At 38.3% G+C, this 19685-nt stretch overlaps 2 protein-coding genes across 2 annotated transcripts in view; both read left to right on the top strand.

The window, feature by feature from the left end:
• Positions 1 to 442: 442 nt before the first annotated feature.
• LOC120746989 (B-cell receptor CD22-like) lies at positions 443 to 7222 on the top strand (the record flags this gene model as incomplete). Its single annotated transcript, XM_040052564.1, has 11 exons — positions 443 to 752; positions 1130 to 1420; positions 3160 to 3420; positions 4037 to 4285; positions 4439 to 4558; positions 4716 to 4731; positions 4811 to 4902; positions 5442 to 5504; positions 5597 to 5656; positions 6010 to 6072; positions 6724 to 7222. Coding segments are annotated over 11 exons (1650 nt in total), but the record flags the coding sequence as incomplete, so codon positions are not given.
• A 2869-nt stretch (positions 7223 to 10091) lies between these two features.
• Positions 10092 to 19685, top strand: part of LOC120746993 (Fc receptor-like protein 5) — a 58269-nt gene continuing 48675 nt past the window's right edge. Inside the window, exons 1-6 of the mRNA XM_040052568.1 lie at positions 10092 to 10143; positions 10407 to 10439; positions 11909 to 12169; positions 12748 to 13014; positions 13906 to 14169; positions 14292 to 14570. Coding sequence (XP_039908502.1) covers positions 10107 to 10143; positions 10407 to 10439; positions 11909 to 12169; positions 12748 to 13014; positions 13906 to 14169; positions 14292 to 14570 — 1141 coding nt within the window. The 5' untranslated portion in view covers positions 10092 to 10106. The remainder of the gene's footprint in view (positions 10144 to 10406; positions 10440 to 11908; positions 12170 to 12747; positions 13015 to 13905; positions 14170 to 14291; positions 14571 to 19685) is intronic.

Raw genomic sequence — 19685 nt, 5'->3', positions numbered from 1 at the left:
AAACCCAAAATGCCATAAAAAAGCTGAGAGTCAAACAGAAAATGTTAAATATATGAACCTGAAAGTCCCGACTCAACACAGTAGATCAAAGAACCTGAAAGAGTTTAATGTGTGCATCACAGCAGTGATCTGAACATTATGACTTCATGTTGCAGTTCTTTACTGTCAGAAGACTTTTTTTTTACAAGCTGACAAACTCAGAAATGTTCATGTTTCCACAATTCTGCTGACTCATTAGGATTTAAAAGAACTATTTCAAAGTGTTTAACTCTCATCTTCTCATCACTGATCAATAAACTCTCATACATACAGACTGAATTGTAGCAAAGCAAATATAAAATGTTCACGGTTGTGATCAAAATGAGTATTTTGTGTGACAATTGTACAGCGTGTTTTACTCCATCATCAAAGTTTGGTGTAACATTTCCATCTAGTTGTATAAATTGTTCTGATTCAGTCACTGACTTTTGTTCTTTTTCTAAACTGGGCAGCATATAAACCAAAGGCCCAACTGAGAGCTGATAACACAGCTGTTCCAGTAGGGGGCAGTGTGACTCTGACCTGCTCTGTGAACCCATCATCATCTGGATGGAAATACTACTGGTACAGAGATAATATCCCAGTTTATGCTGTCTCCCTATCAAATGGACAAATCAGTGTCTCAGAGGGAGGAACCTACTGGTGCAGAGGAGGAAGAGGAAACCCAGTTTACTACACAGAGTACAGCGACTCAGTTAAGATTAAAAAAAATGGTGAGTTTGGATTTAGCAACCATGCTGAATAGATGAAGCTTTAGGATTGAACATGAATAGTCGTGTAAAATGTCTAAAGAATCAGTGTCAGGAATGTGATCCAAGGAGGGGAGACTAGGTGGGATTATAAATGTGAAACAACCACTTTCAGCAAATCTCCAAATCAACATAAATTCACAATTAGTTCTGTAGCAATTCTACAAGTAAGACTGCAAGTAGTGTAGAACAGGAGTCACAACGTAAACATGACAGATAAATAGAACAAACAGAAAACACATAGAAATAAGCTTTCAAATAGAAACAACAACTAAAAGAGCAGTGAGAAAGCACTGAAACACAACTTCACAAAAAAAAAATGATTCATTACTTTCCAACAGGATCTGTCCTCACTGTGTCTCCATCATGGCTGAGTCCTGGAGTCTCAGTAACTCTGAACTGTGAGGTTGAACATCCGTCTGCAGGATGGAGCTTCTACTGGTATAAAGCTGTTCCTGATCTATCAGAGGAATCCTACAGTTATGAGCTGCTACCTGATGGCAGTGGGACTGCACAGGACTCCTACATCATTCATGGACAGACACACACAGCAGGATATGTGTGCAGAGCTGGAAGAGGAGACCCAGAGAATCACACTGATCACAGTCGACCAAAGTTTGTCTGGTCTGCAGGTCAGTTTGTTTCTGTTTATCGTTTCATTGAGCTGATATGATGTCATCATTTAATTCACCAACATCTCTCTCACTGTGATAAACCCATTTAAAAACTATTTTGAGAAGAAGAATCAATCTTTTCATTTCTGACTATGATCAAGCCAAACTGAATTTACTTGTTCCTGTTTTGTTACCTTTTCCCTTTTTAATTACAGTGATGGCATAAAAGAGGAAGGGAATAGAAAGCAATGTGTAAGAGTCTTGAGCTGGTCCTCATTTTTTATATTTTACTTCCAAGTAGTCAGACTTTGTCATTTTTAACCCTCGTGTTGCATTCTAGTCAAATTTAACCGATTTGAAAACTGGAAATACGCACACACTGTCACGGTCCGGGGCAGCGGCCGTGTGGAGAGTGGAAGGAGGACTCAAAGTGCAGCACTTATTCAGGTGTGAGGGTGATTTATTGATAATAACAAACATAAAGAGGAGAGGCAAAACAGAACTACGGATGAACTAAACTGGGTGAAACTACACAAAGGAGTGGCAAACCTGAACACGAAGGGAGAACAGCAGGGAGAGCACGCAGAGGATTTCACAGGGTAGATGCAGAGTACGCAGGATAACACAGAGGATGAACACAGGGTATGTACACAGACGACGCGACGAGGAGCAGAGGAAATCACACACTATAAATACACAAAGAGACACTGGGAAATCACACACAGGTGGGGGAAACAGCTGGACCTGATTAACCTGACGAGACAGGGGAACACTAACACCAGGGACCAACAGAGGGAGCACAAACCCAGAACCCAGTGTCTAAAATCCCAAACACAAACCATCCCAAAACAGCCATGAATAATAATGAAAGTAATAACAATAAGTACATAAACATAAAGTCACTGAGTCATGGTCGCAGGACCATGACACACACACACCTACACCTTAACACCTACACACACACGCACACACACACACGCACACACACACACAGACACACACACACACACACACACACGCACACACACACACACACGCACACAGACACACACACACACACGCACACACACACACGCACACAGACACACACACACACACACACACGCACACAGACACACACACACAGACACACACACACACACACCTGTGTTGCCATTTCTCACAGACAGCTGCAACATTGTTTCAACAGAACTGAACTTTTCTCATAGCTTTGGTGTATACTGCTTTGTTGAGGGCTTGCTCAAAGGTCACTGTGTGGCAACGTCATAGAAGGTCGATATACCCCGTTGTGAGGCTCTTGATTACATATTTGATCACCACACTAGTGAGGAGGACCCAGGCCAGGAAGCTGACAGTGAGGATGGATTAGATAAGGAAGTGTCAGAAGCTTAAGATGGAACAAAATAAAATCCAGACCAAGAAATGACTGATGAGGAGGAAGAGGATGGCCATTCTGAGTCTGCTGCTGCATTCAAGTAAAAGAATGGGAACTTATCTCCACCTGAGAATTAAGTTAGCGTTCAGTTGAAAATGCCATCAGGGTGACCACAGCACCTGTAAAATGTGTCTTGTCCAATTGATGATATCAAATCATGCTTTGAACTGTTCCTGACTGAGTCCATCAAAACATCAAAACCTCTATAGGGCATAAAGTGAGAGTTTTTTTGTTTTTGTTTTTTCTAATATTACTTTTTTAAAATAGAATTTTGAATCCTAACATCTGTGAGCTTTGTCTCTTCACTGCATGTTGTTTCCAGATGTTCATTCAGCAGCGTCTCTCACAGTGAGTCCTGACAGAGTGCAACACTTCACCTCTGACTATGTCTCACTGACCTGTGAGGGAAACTTCACTGAGTGGAGAGTGAGGAAGTTCCCTGAGGACGGCCGACTGTACTCTGACTGTAGGAGAATGACTGGATCCACATGCAAAATCTACACATCAAAGTCAGATACTGCAGTGTACTGGTGTGAGTCTGGATCAGGAGAGTTCAGCAGTGCAGTCAACATCACTGTACAGAGTATGTTATTATACATTTTCTTATTGGATTTTAATGACTTGAACATCACATGAACATTTGTTTCAGCTTTGTTGTGAATGTGATTCTTGTTTATTTTGTTCTGATTGTTCATCTCATTTCATTCAGTCTTGCCATAAACCAATTTGCAAAAAAGTGCCAAGAGCCAAAACGCGCAAATCTATCAGGGTTATTTCTAAAGACTATAATGTGAAAAGGTGCAGTCGTATCAAAGGTTATGCTGTGCAGAGCAAGTCAGGGAGATCAGAGCAGCAAACTTGCATTATTTTACTTGCACTGTGCTCATATCCATGAATACTCGGCTCCATCTCTGCTCCTGCAGCTGTGCTGAAACCACACCTCACTGCTACAGCAGTCACATATGAACATGAACATAATCATCTAATTTAGTGAAATGCTTCTGTTTTGTTCCTGTTGCAGCAAAAACTAACCCAGACCTTAAGAGATGAAGTTTCACAGATCACAATTCAAAAACAAGTTTTACAGAAATTATTTGGTAAAAATAGGACACATACAGTAGTTTATAAAAATGTCAGCTTTTTCTAAAAGTGTGCAGCAGCTGATGTGCCTGAAACAATTGTGTGTGATTGTGTCACAGATGATGGTAATGGTCCTATCCTGGTGAGTCCTGTTCATCCTGTGACTGAGGGAGCTTCTGTTAGTCTGAGCTGCAGTTTGAAAACACAAAAAATACTTTCCAATGTGTTTTTCTATCACAATGACAAACTTCTTCAAAATGATCCCCGAGGGGAGCTGAAGATCTCTGCAGTGTCAAAGTCTGATGAAGGTTTCTACAAGTGTCAGTACTCAGGAAGAGAGTCAGCACAGAGCTGGATGTCAGTTAAAGGTGAGCAGGATCAAAACATTTGATGGATTAGTTTGATGACTGAGAAGGAAAATAAGATCTCTGTTTTGAATGAATGTTAAATAACAATTTTATGAAATTTTCACTATTAGTATAGTTTACTAATAATATATGTGTTATTGTTTGTTGTCACAGTAACTGTGTCAGGAGCTGACAGCTCTTCATCTCCTGTGTGGTTGATGGTTGGACTGGTTTGTGGCGTCTCTCTCATTATTATTCTCCTGCTCTTGTTGTATCGCTGCAGACAGTCCAAGTGTAAGAGCCTCTTCTTTTCATGCTGTATTAGAGAGTTTATTTACTGCATATACTTTAATTATTCACACATATACATGTATTCTGATCTCATGACACAAAATACAAATGGAACAATTCACATCACAAACATGTGTACTAACATTTGTCTCTTTCACAGATTCCTGCTTCACCAGGTTGGTAAAATACTTTTAATTATTATTTTAAACAAACATCAGTTACTTTTGAGTTTATTGTGTTTATTTCCTGTTTCAGGTCGATCCAGTCTGAGAGTCACAGTCCGGGCTCCTCCACAAATCATGGAGTCAACCAGAATGAAACTCATGAACACAACTCTCTTCATCCTGGTCAGCACTTAAACCGATCTTTATTATCATTATTAATATTGACTTTTCATTCAGTCTCCATTAACAGGAACATTTCTTAGGTTCAGTTTGTGCTCAGCAGCTTTTCAAAGAACATTTATCAAAATCCAGCTGGACAAACATCCAAATAACCAACTGACTACATGCACAAAAGATCAGAAACAAACAGGATTTTACAACCTGATTGTATCTTTAACTCGACTGAAAGAATCCACAAATGTTGTTGTTTCATATCAGAACAACACAAACAGTAACACCATGATGGGTTCATGCTCTGAAAATATCTGATCACACAGCACCACAGACATTTTTTCTGTTTTTGCACTTATTTTTAAATATGCATGTTTCTGGTTTCTAACCTCTATGAATCGAACATACAATTAGCAAACACTGAAAATGATAAAATAGATTTTTTTAATTTTGAAATATACGTAAGAGCTAAAAAAGAAACAGATTTTTGATTTGAAGAAAGTAAGTGCAACATGTTTACAATTCTGTAACTATAGATTTTTACATTTCAGGTGCAGATGAACCCCAAGATGTCACATATGCTCTTATTGAAATCACAAATGTCAGAAGGAAGGGTTAGTATGCAAATCAATACAGAAAGATATTTAGAAAATTTTTACAATAAAAAAGTAATTAATTATTTTCATTTATCTGATCATCTTCACAGAGAAGCATCATAAAGCAGAGCAGAGTGCTGTTTACTCTGAGGTGAAGACGGGAGCTGCAGGTACAGTCACAACAGTCTCATTCAGTGTTTGTACTTGAATGTGTCATCACATCATTATATTGCAGGTAATTATAGGTCAACATGGAGTTTAGTTATTCACTGAGCAAGCTTAGCTACTACATACGACCACTACACATCAGCAGAGTTGAATCTTATACACATCGAGGGCCGTTCAGAGTTTAGTGTAAGTTTGTCTGCTTCATATACAGAATGATGTTGTTATTGTACAGTATGGTATTGTCCATCTATATGTCCCCAAACTAAACAGTTTCTCTCATGTTTTTACTCTGTAATGTTCTTGTCATCATATCTGTGCTGAACAAATGTGTGCTGAGCTCTGACGTCTCTTTTAGAGGACAGTCTGATGTATGCTGAGGTCAAACAGCCCAAAAAAGAAAAAGCCAAGAAAAACAAAGGTGAGCAAAGTCTGCCATCATCTCCACTGAATATTGTTCATCATGTTTATCTGCTCTTAAAATGTAAAGCTGTTTATATTAATATTTGTATTTAGGTCTTCATGCGTACTAATTACTTGGTTAATAAAATCTAGTTCTATCTTTGCATTAGTGCAGACATTAAGTTTCCTCCTGGTTAACGATATTATTGTTTTCATTCATTTCATTTCATTTATTTGTTCATTTTCAGGCACAACAAACACCTATATTGAACATAAAATGCACAAAACAAAAAACAAAAATTGCCTGAAAAAGGAGTGGGATGAAGAAAACTTAATAAATCCCACCCCTATACTCACTCATCAACAAAAAAAAACAATAAACTTCCCGCAGCTACGCCCATCATTGCATACAGACCCATCAACAGCCCCGGGCACATACAAGCATTTAAACGGCAGCTCGCAAACAACAATTAGAGCCTTCATAACTGAATACAGAATTATATTATAAAGAATTATAAATTGCATTACCACAGGTAACAGGCAGTAATAACTACAAGTAACAAACACACATACATATACATACATATATATCTACACACACATGTACATATATGTACATACATACGCACACTTTTTTTTTTTTTTTCAATGATCTTCTCTTCATTCACAGGAACATCAAGTCCTGCAGCTGATGCAGCAGTTTATTCTGAAGTCACATCAGGAAGCTCTCTCAGTAATTCTGCTGCCATGCAGGCTGATTTATTCTTCACATTATTAAATGTCTTCAGCTCATAATATCTTTACATGTTGGAAATCACTTTGTCTTTTTGTGCTTGTCTTACAGGTCAGTGAGGAGAGCTGTAGCAGCAAAGCCAAGAAGAAGCTTTTTATGAAGCCACTCTTGCTCCTCTGCTGCCCAAATATCAGACATGCTCAGCTTTATGTACAGTTACAATATTACATCATAATATCATATATAACCAGGGCACGCGTGCCACAGCTGGAACGCGAAGGGTTAACTGATGGCATGACCATAGCTGGACTAGCCATCGGACATTTGCTCGGTGGGCCAATGTTGATTTTTCGTTTTTATGGGCCGATGATTTTTTGTAACGGTATAAACAATGAAAGGTGGTGGATTGGCCAGATGCTGGTCAATGTGTAAAAATAACTCGAGAGACCCATTTTCAGAGAAAATATCAGGCGTTTCGTGTTGAGCTGAGAGGGGACGCAGTTTGTCCCGGACTTCAGCTACAATGGAAAAAGACACAAACCTGGATTTATTCTGTGTCTTTGCTGCACAGCTGCCTCTTCTTCTCTTATTCTCTCCTGTTGCTACTTAATCATGAAACTGATCAATGATCAGCTGATCGGCTTTTCTCTCTTGTTTGTTTATCGCCCACTTTGCACCAGAAAGAGGAAACCGCCGGATGTCAGGCTAAACAACAGCATGTTTAAGCTTGATCAGCTGTTAGAATTTATTTAATATTAATTTCTAGTATCAGCTGATGTTTGCTGGAGCCACAGCTGTAAAAGCTGCTGGTCATGATATCGGTTTGGATATGTGGTGAGAGGGAAACATGAAGATGAAACCAGGAGATGTCCTTACTGAATCATCAGAGCTGAACAGGTGATGGAGAAACAGGTTTACCTTTTAGGTGACATGGATGAGTTGAAGGGAAGTTATGAACTGTTTCTGAGAGACAAATAACACCAGGATCCTTTTCTAAGTAGCTGACAGCTGGTAACTGTGCAGGGGCGGGTCTAGCAAAGTGTTGCCAGGGGGCTAGGTAGGGCATTAACAGGGAGAGGGGGGCACAAAGAAATACTTTCTTATTCTCATTTAAAATATTTAGCTTTTATTAAATAATTATCTGAATCTTACAACCAAAGTTTTTATCTGATGTAAAATGTATAGAAATCATACATATACCAACAAGACTGTACATCACTGTCACAACAGTGTTTGCTTTCATTCAGGCTTTATGGCTTTAATACCTGGTGGGCTGGTCTCTAGTAAAAATGCCCGGGACGATTTTTTGTCCCAATCCAGCCCTGGGCACGACACGCAGTGAGTTAATCTGAGAAGGTGCATTAAAAAATAATAACATTAACATGTGTGTCTCTGTATTAACAAACATGCCATATCGGCCCATTTTATTTTTCTTATCATTGTTGTGAGGAGACCATAAATAGCCTTTGCATTTTCTGTTGTACAGTTCATTTGCTGTTATGGATAAAAAAGTGGCTTTTTATTGTTTTAAAATAGCTGATAACTATTCACTGATAGCCGCCAACATCTGCAAACAAATATAATTCTATAAAGTGGTTCTGTATTGTGTGTAACTGTTAATATAGAGCGTTGTTAAATTTATTGCTAATGCAGTCATATGGCACATTGACTTCTGAGGAAATTTTAGATGGCACTCGTCATCAGAAAGGTTGCCGACCCCTGATATAGACATAGTACTCTCTTATAGTATAAAACAAATGCAGGTGTATTCCTATTTAATATTCATGCTCTTTATATTCATATATTTTTTATAAACATTTTGTAATAAACCTTGACTGTATCTAACATGTTCCAACAGCAGTGAGAACAAAGTGTGAAATATGTGATCATTAGTATCTGACTCTAGCAGATGTCTTGTTTTATGTTATCAGCTCACAGCAGAGAGTTAACAAGGAATTCAGACAAAGAGCACAGTGGGAATTTCACTTTTCGCTCTCTGTGTGCATCACATGTGTTTATATGACCTGTCCATACTGGAGTGATAGTAATAATTGTCACTGCTACATTGCATGACACTATGTGAAAACAGATTTCAAATAAAGTCACTGTGGCCATTAAATCTGTGGGCATAAAGAGAAACTGTGAAAAGCTTGTTTCTCATGCTGAAAAGCAGCTGCCTGTAAGAGTCTCTGCTGTAATTGTTCACATTAATTAAATAAAACACTCTGTCTCTCTCTCTCTGCCCTCAACATCATATAAAGATGGATTTCAATAAGTCCTGATATGTGGCTTTTTTGAGCTTCTGCTGCAATTCACTAAATTATTATTATTCAGTTAAAAATATCTGCAAACTATAAAACCATAAACAAAGAACATGTGTTGGTCATCTGGTTTTAAGTTTAAATGTGTACAGTGTAAGTGTGTGCAGTATATGAGTCTACAAGTTAAAGTCTTTGTGAAATGGAAACCACACACACAGTATGTTGCATATTGGAAAAGAACTGGATCATTTTGATTGGTGTAGTTTTCCACACAAACATTGTTTTTTATTCTTCATCTATTTCACCCTCTACAGATGTAATCAGCCCATTCAATGGACATAATTCAAATATAAATTTCCGTTTAAGTCGTTTTATAGTTAAAGGGATATAAATTTACAGGTGTGCCCCTGTAGCATTGCACTTGCTCTCTGTGTGGACTGCACATTTTATATGATCTACCTGTACTGGGAAAAAATACCACACTGTGAGAACTGATAACAAGTCAAATAAAATCTTTTTCTGCAGCGTAGTAGGATTATTCTTTAGTCAGCAAAGACCAAACCAAGTGTGTTCACTTTAGCTAGAGTCCATCATGTTTTGCATGAAGCCTTTCAGGACTGTCAGAGTCAAATATGCTGACATCCAACCGCTGACAGTGTCCAAAAACCTGACAAATATTCTGCTATGATAACAATCCAATGGACCACAGCAGTTTGGTTATAAAAGAAAGGAGTAAAACTATAAGCTGAGTAAAAATGTTGTCTGACTTTAAAAACTGTAACAGAACATTTTTAATAGAAAATAGAAAGGGAACAACACAAGGAACAAACATGTATGTTCTGAATGGACAGGAAACACAAACACTGCTGCGGTTGAAGTTACAGCAGATGTTTGAGCTCAGTTTTAATGGGAAGGAAGCATGGAGGCCACTGAGAAGAAGAAGTTACAGTCTTATCTATATTTAAGTGCAGCAGCTCTTTCTTCTGCTTAATTATTTTTGGAAACCAAAACACTTAAAGATTAGCTGTGGATCAGAGTGCAGCAGAGCTGGATGTGAGGATGAAGTGGTCTTTACTCTGTGTACTGGGGCTATTCTGTAAGTACATTACTGATTACTTTTCTATTTATATGGCACTGAATAAAGAAACAGTTTTTATTTTTTTTGAGCAGGAGAACAAGTTTGAGAATTTGATTAGTGCTACAATCTGTTGTTTTACACTACCAGTTTAAAGTCTACAAGCACAGCGATTAGAGAATGAGCAGGAATGTGTCGTCTGAAAATTCACCTTCTTATAAATGTTTTAGTTCATAATGAGATGATTTTCTGTCACTTTGATGATGTTTCAATCTTTATTTTAGTGCTCAGTAAACTCTTGTGTGGAAATGCTGAAGGTAAGGTGTGTTTTTTTCTTTTGTTGCTCTTTTTTATATTAACAGTATTGAACTTAGAACCTAAATTATTAAGTAGTATACTTCTATAGATACCAAGCAGGTTACTGTGATAAATGTGGAGGGCTGGTTATCCATGGAGAGAAAGCCCCTGGCTCTCTGTATCGTTCTGGTTTCTTCAGCAAAACCAGGAAGAGGTTGAGTCAGAATAAATTTGGGGTTACAAACAGGAAGTAGAAGGGAGAAGTGAGCAAGCTGAGTGTGGCCAAGTGGCCAATATATATGACAGAGATGTGGCTCAGTAAGAATCAGACTGAATAAGATTTAACTGAGCATTTGATGTGCCAGTATGGAGATTTAGGTGTCTCAGTGTTTAAGGCTGGAGCTGCAGTGCTCCCAGCATACGTGAAGCTCCACCTGTACTGGAACATAACAGAAAGTGAAAAATGGAAGAGGGAATTACTGGAGGATGAGGTTGAGGGAGCTTTTTATTTATTTTATTTTTATACGATACATTTGAAATTAAATGTAATAAATTTCAGTTTTAAAACTACCAGGTGAGAGCCAGAGTGTGATTTACTGATTCACTCTGACATACGATTTATTTCTGTGCATTTATTTAATAATTTTTACAAACTGAATTGGTAAACCAGTACCACTCGTGTCAAAACTAGAACAGACATATTGCCTCACCTGTTTAATGTATTGGGGTACAGACTATCACAATGTACTTTTGTTGTATTAACTGAAGGACTCAAAGGTGTATTTATAAAAAAAAAAATACACAGACAATAATAGAAATAAATACTCTTGGAATCTGTGAATTGCAAGGATGAATGCTATTCTCTGGCAGAGACTTAAACATTTCCAGGGATTTAAATAAACTACTTTTCCCCACCAGCATTACTGACTGTCCACTATTGGACATCATGTTTTGCCCACGAGGGTAGTGAGCCGGTAACATGACTGAAAGCTCTTAATACTGTGTGATGAAAATAGTTTAAATATGTTGAATGTGCTATTTCAGTAGAACAAGAACAGAATAAATACAAACAAATTTAACAAAAATGTCTCAGTTTTGAATCGAAAAATACACTTGGAAACTGCAAATGTGCAAATATCATATAATTTGGTGCCCGATAGACGGAAACATAATACCCCAGAGGTGTTCAGTTGAATTTAGGTCATCCTCCAGGATATGCCTGTATAGTCTCATCACAGGAGGTTTAGCATTGTCGTGCACCAGGCGAAACCCAGGACCACCTGCACTAGCACAGGGTCTGACAGTGGGTCCAAGCAGTACCTTATGGAAGTCAGGGTGGAGTTTCCTGGCCTGTAGAATTCTGTGTTTCCCTCCATGGATATGACGCCCAGACCATCACTGACACTGAAAAAGTGATTTAACATTATTCACATTTCATATCAAAGAGACTGTAATTTTCTTTTTTTGTGTGTGTATTTCTAACTTACAGAATTTAGAGAGAAGGCCACTCTGACAGCACAAAGTTCAATCATACCAGCAGGGGGCAGTGTGACACTGACCTGTGATGTGAAGGAATCTACTGACTTAAAATATGAGTGGTTCAGACAAACGTCATCTGAAGAAAAGTCCATAATAACTGATGAGTCAGGCAGAGCGATCTCTGTTTTTAAAGGAGGAAATTACACCTGTAGAGCTGAAGGGAAAACTGTCACCATAACAGAAAGTGACTCAGTCACGGTTCGGGAAACTGGTGAGTTTAAACATTTCACTTGAAATAAAACAACAAAGTCTTGAAGAGATCCATTTTAAACGGTGGCTGTACAGGCACAGATGGAGGCGTTGAGTTTTCTGTCTTTTTCTTCTTGTTCAGTATGTTTTTACAGATTTTTAAAATGTTTAGAAGACCTGCATGGAGTATTTATACACCTTTAGTTACTGAAAAACATTAAATCACATAGCATGCAGGGTAATCAGTGAAATAGCAATATATAAATGTATTGATCTGAACAGAAAAAATACAACGAAACATAAAAATAGCATATTCATCCTAGATCACTGCACCTGTTTTTAAATTATAATAATATATAATACATTATATTGAAGCCATAAGTTTTGAAATTTCAGCTTGCAGAGGAACCAACACGGAAATACAGCTTATCAAAATGTTAAAGTAGTTAACAGGTTAACCTATTAAGTGTGTCTGTACAATTACACAGTTAATCCGAACATTGATATTTGGGTTATTTTGAAAGATTAATGCACAACAAATCATTCAAACAAGTATGACAAAAAGCTGCTGCTGGAAACAGTGATGTTTGCGTTTGTTAGTTCGTAACAGGATCACAGTGACTGTGCAGCGCAGCTGGTCTCAGATATTCACTGGTGACACAATCACTCTCAGATGTGAGATTCAGGGAGGTGAAGGAAAGGTGTGGAAATATGAATGGACAGCACCCAACACAAACAGCCCTCCAACATCCAGTGAATACAGGATCAGCAGAGTTTCAGTGTCCCACAGTGGAGACTACAGATGTCGGGGTAGCAGTGACTATCTCTTAACAGGATGGAGTGATGCCTTCAGACTGACAGTTTCATGTGAGTTGGACCATGATTCATGCTGACATTTAATGTTTTCATGTTTACATCTGTCTTAACAGGAAAACTCCAACAATGATCCAGCTGTCTGCAGGCAGCTCAGGACAACAGTTTTTCTCACTGAAATCACTGAAATCTTTAGTTAAACAGTTTAATGTGTCACATGCAGGGAAACTAATTATTGTTTGATTTTGTAGATAAATTACTCTGTGAATGTTTAATGTGTGATTAGTACTGTAAGAAATTTTTCTTTTTCATTTTCTTCTTTCTGTAATTATCAGGGGCTATGCTTGTGTAATTGTCACCAGTTCTTTTTGTGTATTTTGGTTTGAGGTTTGTGCAGATTTTCAGGAAAGATGTTTGGCCTCATGAGCACCAGATGCTGCACCTTTATTCAGGTCATAGAAGCCGAACCAAAGACCAGAAAATGGCCTCAGTTTATTACAGACACATTACTACAGTAATTTTTCTCATTACAAAGTTTTGCTCTCAGGAAGACTCGGGTGAATGGAAAAAAAGTCTTTTGCATTCCATCTACTGTATCACATGCAAAGTTGCAAAGAAAGCTTTCACATGAGTCTCTACAATCCTGAAAAAACTAAGCACACCTCATGATTCAGTAGCTTGTAAAACCTCCTTTAACAGCAACGACTTGAAGTAATCTTTTTTTAATCAGTTTGTCTCATCATTGTGGAGAAATTTTGATCTAGTCTTCTTTACAGCATTGCTTCTAAGTGGCTAAATACAATAATATCATTAGAGCGTATCCATTTACTCAGAGTCACTGACTGAAAATCTTCAGATCTGTTTAGGTATGATTGTTTGTTTTTATTCATTTTTAATGAATCATCTGCATGTTTATATATTTTTCCTCCTTTTTCATATCTGCAGATAAACCCAGGGCCACACTGACAGCAGGAACAACAATCATACCAGTAGGGGGCAGTGTGACACTGACCTGCTCTGTGCAGAGCTCTGATGGATGGAAATATGAGTGGTTCAGACGAACCCAAACAACCTCTGAAGGTCAAATCAGAGATCAACAAAACAGAGATATCAGAGTATCTGAAGGAGGAATCTACCGCTGCAGAGGAACAAGAGGAAACCCAGTTTACTACACTGATATAAGTGATGATGTCACCATTGAGATAACCAGTGAGTTCAGTCATTTAGTTTGAAATATACATTCACTCATGATTATCAAACATACAATGTGAAGTTTTCTGTGTTGATTTCATGTTTCTGTTTGTATCTCAACTGTTAATATGTGTGAACAGTTTCCAATAAAGTTGTTGTAAAACAACAACCCAACTGGCCTCAGATATTCAGAGGTGAGACGATCACTCTGACATGTGAGGTGCAGGAAGGAGGTGAAACCACTGAGTGGGAGTATGAATGGAGAGGACCCAGCACAGCCACACAGTGGACACACAATAATGATGTGACATTCAGAGTTTCTGAGTCCAGCAGTGGAGACTACATGTGTAAGAGTCGACGCAGAGATGACTCATATTCTTCAACAGAGTGGAGTGAAGCCTTCACATTGTCAGCATCAAGTAAGTCATGTTTGTTGTGTGATCTCCATTTGACAAATGTCATAATGGTCAGCACAGGATGAATTCAATGGTCTACAAAGCATGTTACATTGTTAGTCAGACAAAGAGCTGCAGCTGATAGTAGCCTCATTGTAGACAGTTTGTCACCACTTTGTGTCATCAACTTTCAGCTGGTATAGAGACGCCAATGCTGACCTGCTGCTCCATCACCTGAGGACAATGATGACAGAAACAGGATAAATAAATAATATATTCAAACAAATAACAATTGATCTACAATTTCCATAAAAACAAATAATAAAAGTAATTCTGAACTATCATCTGATCAAATACTGCCATCTTTTAAAATAAATAAACACACACAGACATACCACCAAAAATAATGTTACTGTTTCTATGATTAACATTCTCACAACTCTGAGTCATTTCCACTCACCTTTAGCAGGAGGCTGATTGAGGTTGATCCCTTTAAACTCCCAGGTCCTACAGAGGGACCAGCTTATTAATCAGTCTTCAAGTACTTTTTAAATACAGCAAAGAAAATATAAAAATTTCACAGCTTCGATCAAAACGACTGTACAGTTAGTATCTCTTCAAGATCACCAAAATGTGGTGATGTTCACCATTTCCAGTTATTTAAACTGTTTTGATTCAGTCATTTATTTTTTCCCCCCTTTTTTTGCCTGTCCCATTTCTTTAGCCGTCAGAATTGATGTCTGAACACAGATACCCAACAGATTTACTTTACCAAGTGGATCATCATGACCTTGCCATATTGGTCCATTTGATCAACCTTTGTTGTTATTATTTTATTTTATTTTACTTTATTTTAGTTTATTTTCGGTTGTTACAGATGGGACAGACGTGGCTGGGGGAGAAAGAAAGATGAAACAGAAGCAGAGGGACAGTGAGAAAGGAACTTAAAAAGAGAAAATAAATCTCCCAGATCACCTGTTGAAAGAAAAACAGAGAAAACAAGCAAAAAAAAGAAAGAAAAAAAGATCAACATAATAAACACAACACGATTGCATTGATCTAGCTAAGTGTAAATAACAGTAAATGCTAAACAATGAATGTTGTTGTGCAGCACGCAGGAGGAACCTTGGAGTCATTTTTGACCAGGACATGTCCTTCAACGCACATATTAAACAAATATGTAAGACTGCTTTCTTCCATTTGCGCAACATCTCTAAAATTAGAAATATCCTGTCTCAGAGTGACGCTGAAAAACTAGTTCATGCATTTATTACTTCCAGGCTGGACTACTGTAATTCATTATTATCAGGATGTCCAAAAAACTCACTGAAAAGCCTTCAGCTAATCCAAAATGCTGCAGCAAGAGTCCTGACAGGGACTAGAAAGAGAGAGCATATTTCTCCTGTTTTGGCTTCCCTTCATTGGCTTCCTGTTAAATCCAGAATTGAATTCAAAATCCTGCTCCTCACATACAAGGTCTTAAATAATCAGGCCCCATCTTATCTTAATGACCTTGTAGTACCATATCACCCTATTAGAGCACTTCGCTCTCGCTCTGCAGGCCTACTTGTTGTTCCTAGAGTATTTAAAAGTAGAATGGGAGGGAGAGCCTTCAGTTTTCAGGCCCCTCTTCTGTGGAACCAGCTTCCAGTTTGGATTCGGGAGACAGACACTATCTCTACTTTTAAGATTAGGCTTAAAACTTTCCTTTTTGCTAAAGCATATAGTTAGGGCTGGACCAGGTGACCCTGAATCCTCCCTTAGTTATGCTGCAATAGACGTAGGCTGCCGGGGGATTCCCATGATGCATTGAGTTTTTCCTTTCCAGTCACCTTTCTCACTCACTATGTATTAATAGACCTCTCTGCATTGAATCATATCTGTTATTAACCTCTGTCTCTCTTCCACAACATGTCTTTTATCCTGTCTTCCTTCTCTCACCCCAACCGGTCGCAGCAGATGGCCGCCCCTCCCTGAGCCTGGTTCTGCCGGAGGTTTCTTCCTGTTAAAAGGGAGTTTTTCCTTCCCACTGTCGCCAAAGTGCTTGCTCATAGGGGGTCATATGATTGTTGGGTTTTTCTCTGTATCTATGAAGCGCCTTGAGGCGACTTTTGTTGTGATTTGGCGCTATATAAATAAAATTGAATTGAATTGAATTGAAAAAGACACGTTGATGGCTTGGAGGAAGTAATTATTGAAGTTAACTCAGAAAGATCAATTGGAGAAAAAGAGTCTAACTTAACATCAATGGTACTAAGAGTAGCTGTAGATAATATTACATCTGTGGGATGATTACTGGTAATTTTTTCTCTAATGATAAAAATTTTATTTGTGAAGAAGTTCATGAAGTCATTACTAGTTAACATTAAAGGGATTGTTGGCTCAAAAGAGCTCTGACTTTTTGTCAGCCTGGCTACAGTGCTGAAGAGAAACCTGGGGTTGTTCTTATTTTCTTCAATCAGTGACGAATAGTAGGATGTTCTGGCTTTGCGGAGGGCTTTCTTATAAAGCAGCAAACTATTTCTCCAGGCTAAATGATGATCCTCTAAATTTGTGACACGCCATTTCCTCTCCAGATTACGAGTCATCTGCTTTAGGGTACGTGTTTGAGAATTATACCACGGAGTCAGGTACTTCTGATTTGAGACCTTAGTTTTCACAGGAGCTACAGTATCCAGAGTCGTACGTAGTGAGGAGGTGAAATTATTAACAAGATAATCGACCTCTGTTGGAGTAGCGTTCAGATAGCTGCTCTGCTCTATGTTGGTACAGGGCATTGAAGATGATAACAGTGGGTGGATTATATTCTTAAACTTAGTTACAGCGCTTTCAGAAAGACATCTACTTTGATAAAGTCTACTCTCCACCGCTGTGTAATCAATTATTGTAAATGTAAATGTTATCAGGAAATGATCAGACAGGAGATGGTTTTCAGGAAACATTGTTAAATGTTCAGTTTCTATGCCATATGTTAAAACAAGATCTAGAGTGTGATTAAAGTGGTGGGTGGGTTCTTTTACATTTTGAGAGAAGACAATTGAGTCTAATAACAGATTAAATGCCATGTTGAGGCTGTCATTTTTAGCATCTACATGGATGTTAAAATCACCCACAATAATTTATTTATCTGAGCTCAGAACTAAATTAGATATAAAGTCTGAGAAATCAGACAGAAACTCTGTGTAAGGCCCAGGTGGACGATAGATGATAACAAGTAAGACTGGTTTCTGAGTTTCACAGCTGGGGTGGACGAGGCGAAGCATCAGGCTTTCAAATGAATTAAAAGTCTGTCTTGGTCTGTCATTAATTAATAGGCTGGTGTGAAAAATTGCTGCCACACCGCCCCCTCGGCCTGTGCTTCGAGATTTCTGGTAGTTAGAATGACTCGGGGGTGTTGATTCATTTAAACTAACATAATCATCCTGCTGCAACCAGGTTTCTGTAAGGCAGAGTAAATCAATTTGTTGATCAATTATTAAGTCATGTACTAACAGAGACTTGGAGGAGAGAGACCTAATATTTAATAATCCACATTTCACTGTTTTACTCTTTGGTTCAGATGTGGATACTGTATTGTTCTTTCTTTGTAATTGTTTATGTTTAAGTTGTTTGTTGCTGGTTTTTAGTTTGTTTTTTGTCTGTTTGGGAGCTGACACAGTCTCTATGGAGATGGGTTTTTGGGGGGGTAGCAGGAGGAGAGAAGCTGCAGAGAGGCGTGTAAGACTGCAACTCTGCTTCCTGGTCCCAACTCTGGATAGTCATATTTTGGGGGGTTTAATAAATTTGTCCATATTTCTAGAAATGAGAGCTGCTCCATCCAAAGTGGGATGGATGCCGTCTCTCCTAACAAGACCAGGTTTCCTCCAGAAGGTTTGCCAATTATCTATGAAGCCCACATCGTTTGGTGCAGAGTATTTTTTGCATACAGGTATAAAAGAATAGCTTTAGTGTTTTCTTTTTTAAAACTTGACTTTTATTGATTATAAAATACACTATATTGGATTCATATCAGTATCAGCAGATGTCCAATTTTATGATATCAGTTTTAGACATTTCTACTCAAAATCAACAACCTTCGTTTTTGACATGAAGAACTTTGGAGCTGTTGGACACCAGAGCAGACTGTTTTTGACCTCTGTTTGTGTCACTTGGAGAAATAAAGAATACAGTAGACTTTTTGATTAATGCAAAAAAAAAAAAAAAAATGAAACAAAAATACAGTAAATCCAGATCTACTAAAAATACAGTTTTGAGAAGCAATATCAAGCATTAAAAGATCAAACTGGAAACATAGAGATGCAGCATAATGTTTTTTGTTTTTCTGAGCAGGCTCCAATGCCTGCATGTCTGTCAAACTGTAGCTTATGATCTATTCTGCCTCAGGCTTATTGTGAATCTACTGAAAAACATCGTGGTTTCGAGTCAGGCTACCTAGAAAACAGGAAATGCAGCTTGTGGTTTCAGCCAAAAGGGGTCTGTTAAAAAGAGCATAGAGCAGCGTGCAGCAAGCAACAGCAAGTTGCAAAAAGCACCGTGGAAGTTTCACTTTGATCTCTGTGTGGATGGCACATGTTTATGTTTATGATTTATCTGTACTGAAATGATAGTAATAATTATCACTGCTACATGTAAGCATGCATAACATTCAGTGAAAACGGATCAAAAACTGTTGTCATGATGACACATGGTGGACTACTGAAAAAAACTGTGTGGGCATCAAGAGAAACTGTGCAGAGTTTGTTTCCCACGTTAATAAGCAACTGCCCTCAAAAGTCTCTGCATTGACATGATGTAAATGCTCATAGAAATCTCAGTTACATGTGTCTGTGTTCTTAGATCCCTTCTGTTGAGCTCTGTAATAATGATTGATAAAGAGAGAAGCTCAGCTGTCAGCTGATCACCACCTGATGGTGAGTTGGATCAGATGTTGGGAAAGGATGCTAGACAGGCCTGATACACCAAACTGTGAAGTGGGGGTGTGCTGGGGGCAAGGTCTTCAATTCTCCCCTCCAGCACAGTTTCGATAGCATAGGGTTTCGATAGGGAGACTGGGGACATGGGATTCAAATAACTTGTGCTCTGCATCAGAACTACTGTATTAAATTGTGGCTGCAAAGTGGTTGTTGTCTCTCGTGATGG

This window comes from Simochromis diagramma, unplaced genomic scaffold (genome assembly GCF_900408965.1).
Source record: "Simochromis diagramma unplaced genomic scaffold, fSimDia1.1 OVJJ01000412.1, whole genome shotgun sequence".
Classification (NCBI taxonomy): Eukaryota; Metazoa; Chordata; class Actinopteri; order Cichliformes; family Cichlidae; genus Simochromis; species Simochromis diagramma.
Note: the sequence above shows the minus strand (reverse complement) of the source record. Positions and strands in the feature narration are given on the sequence as shown.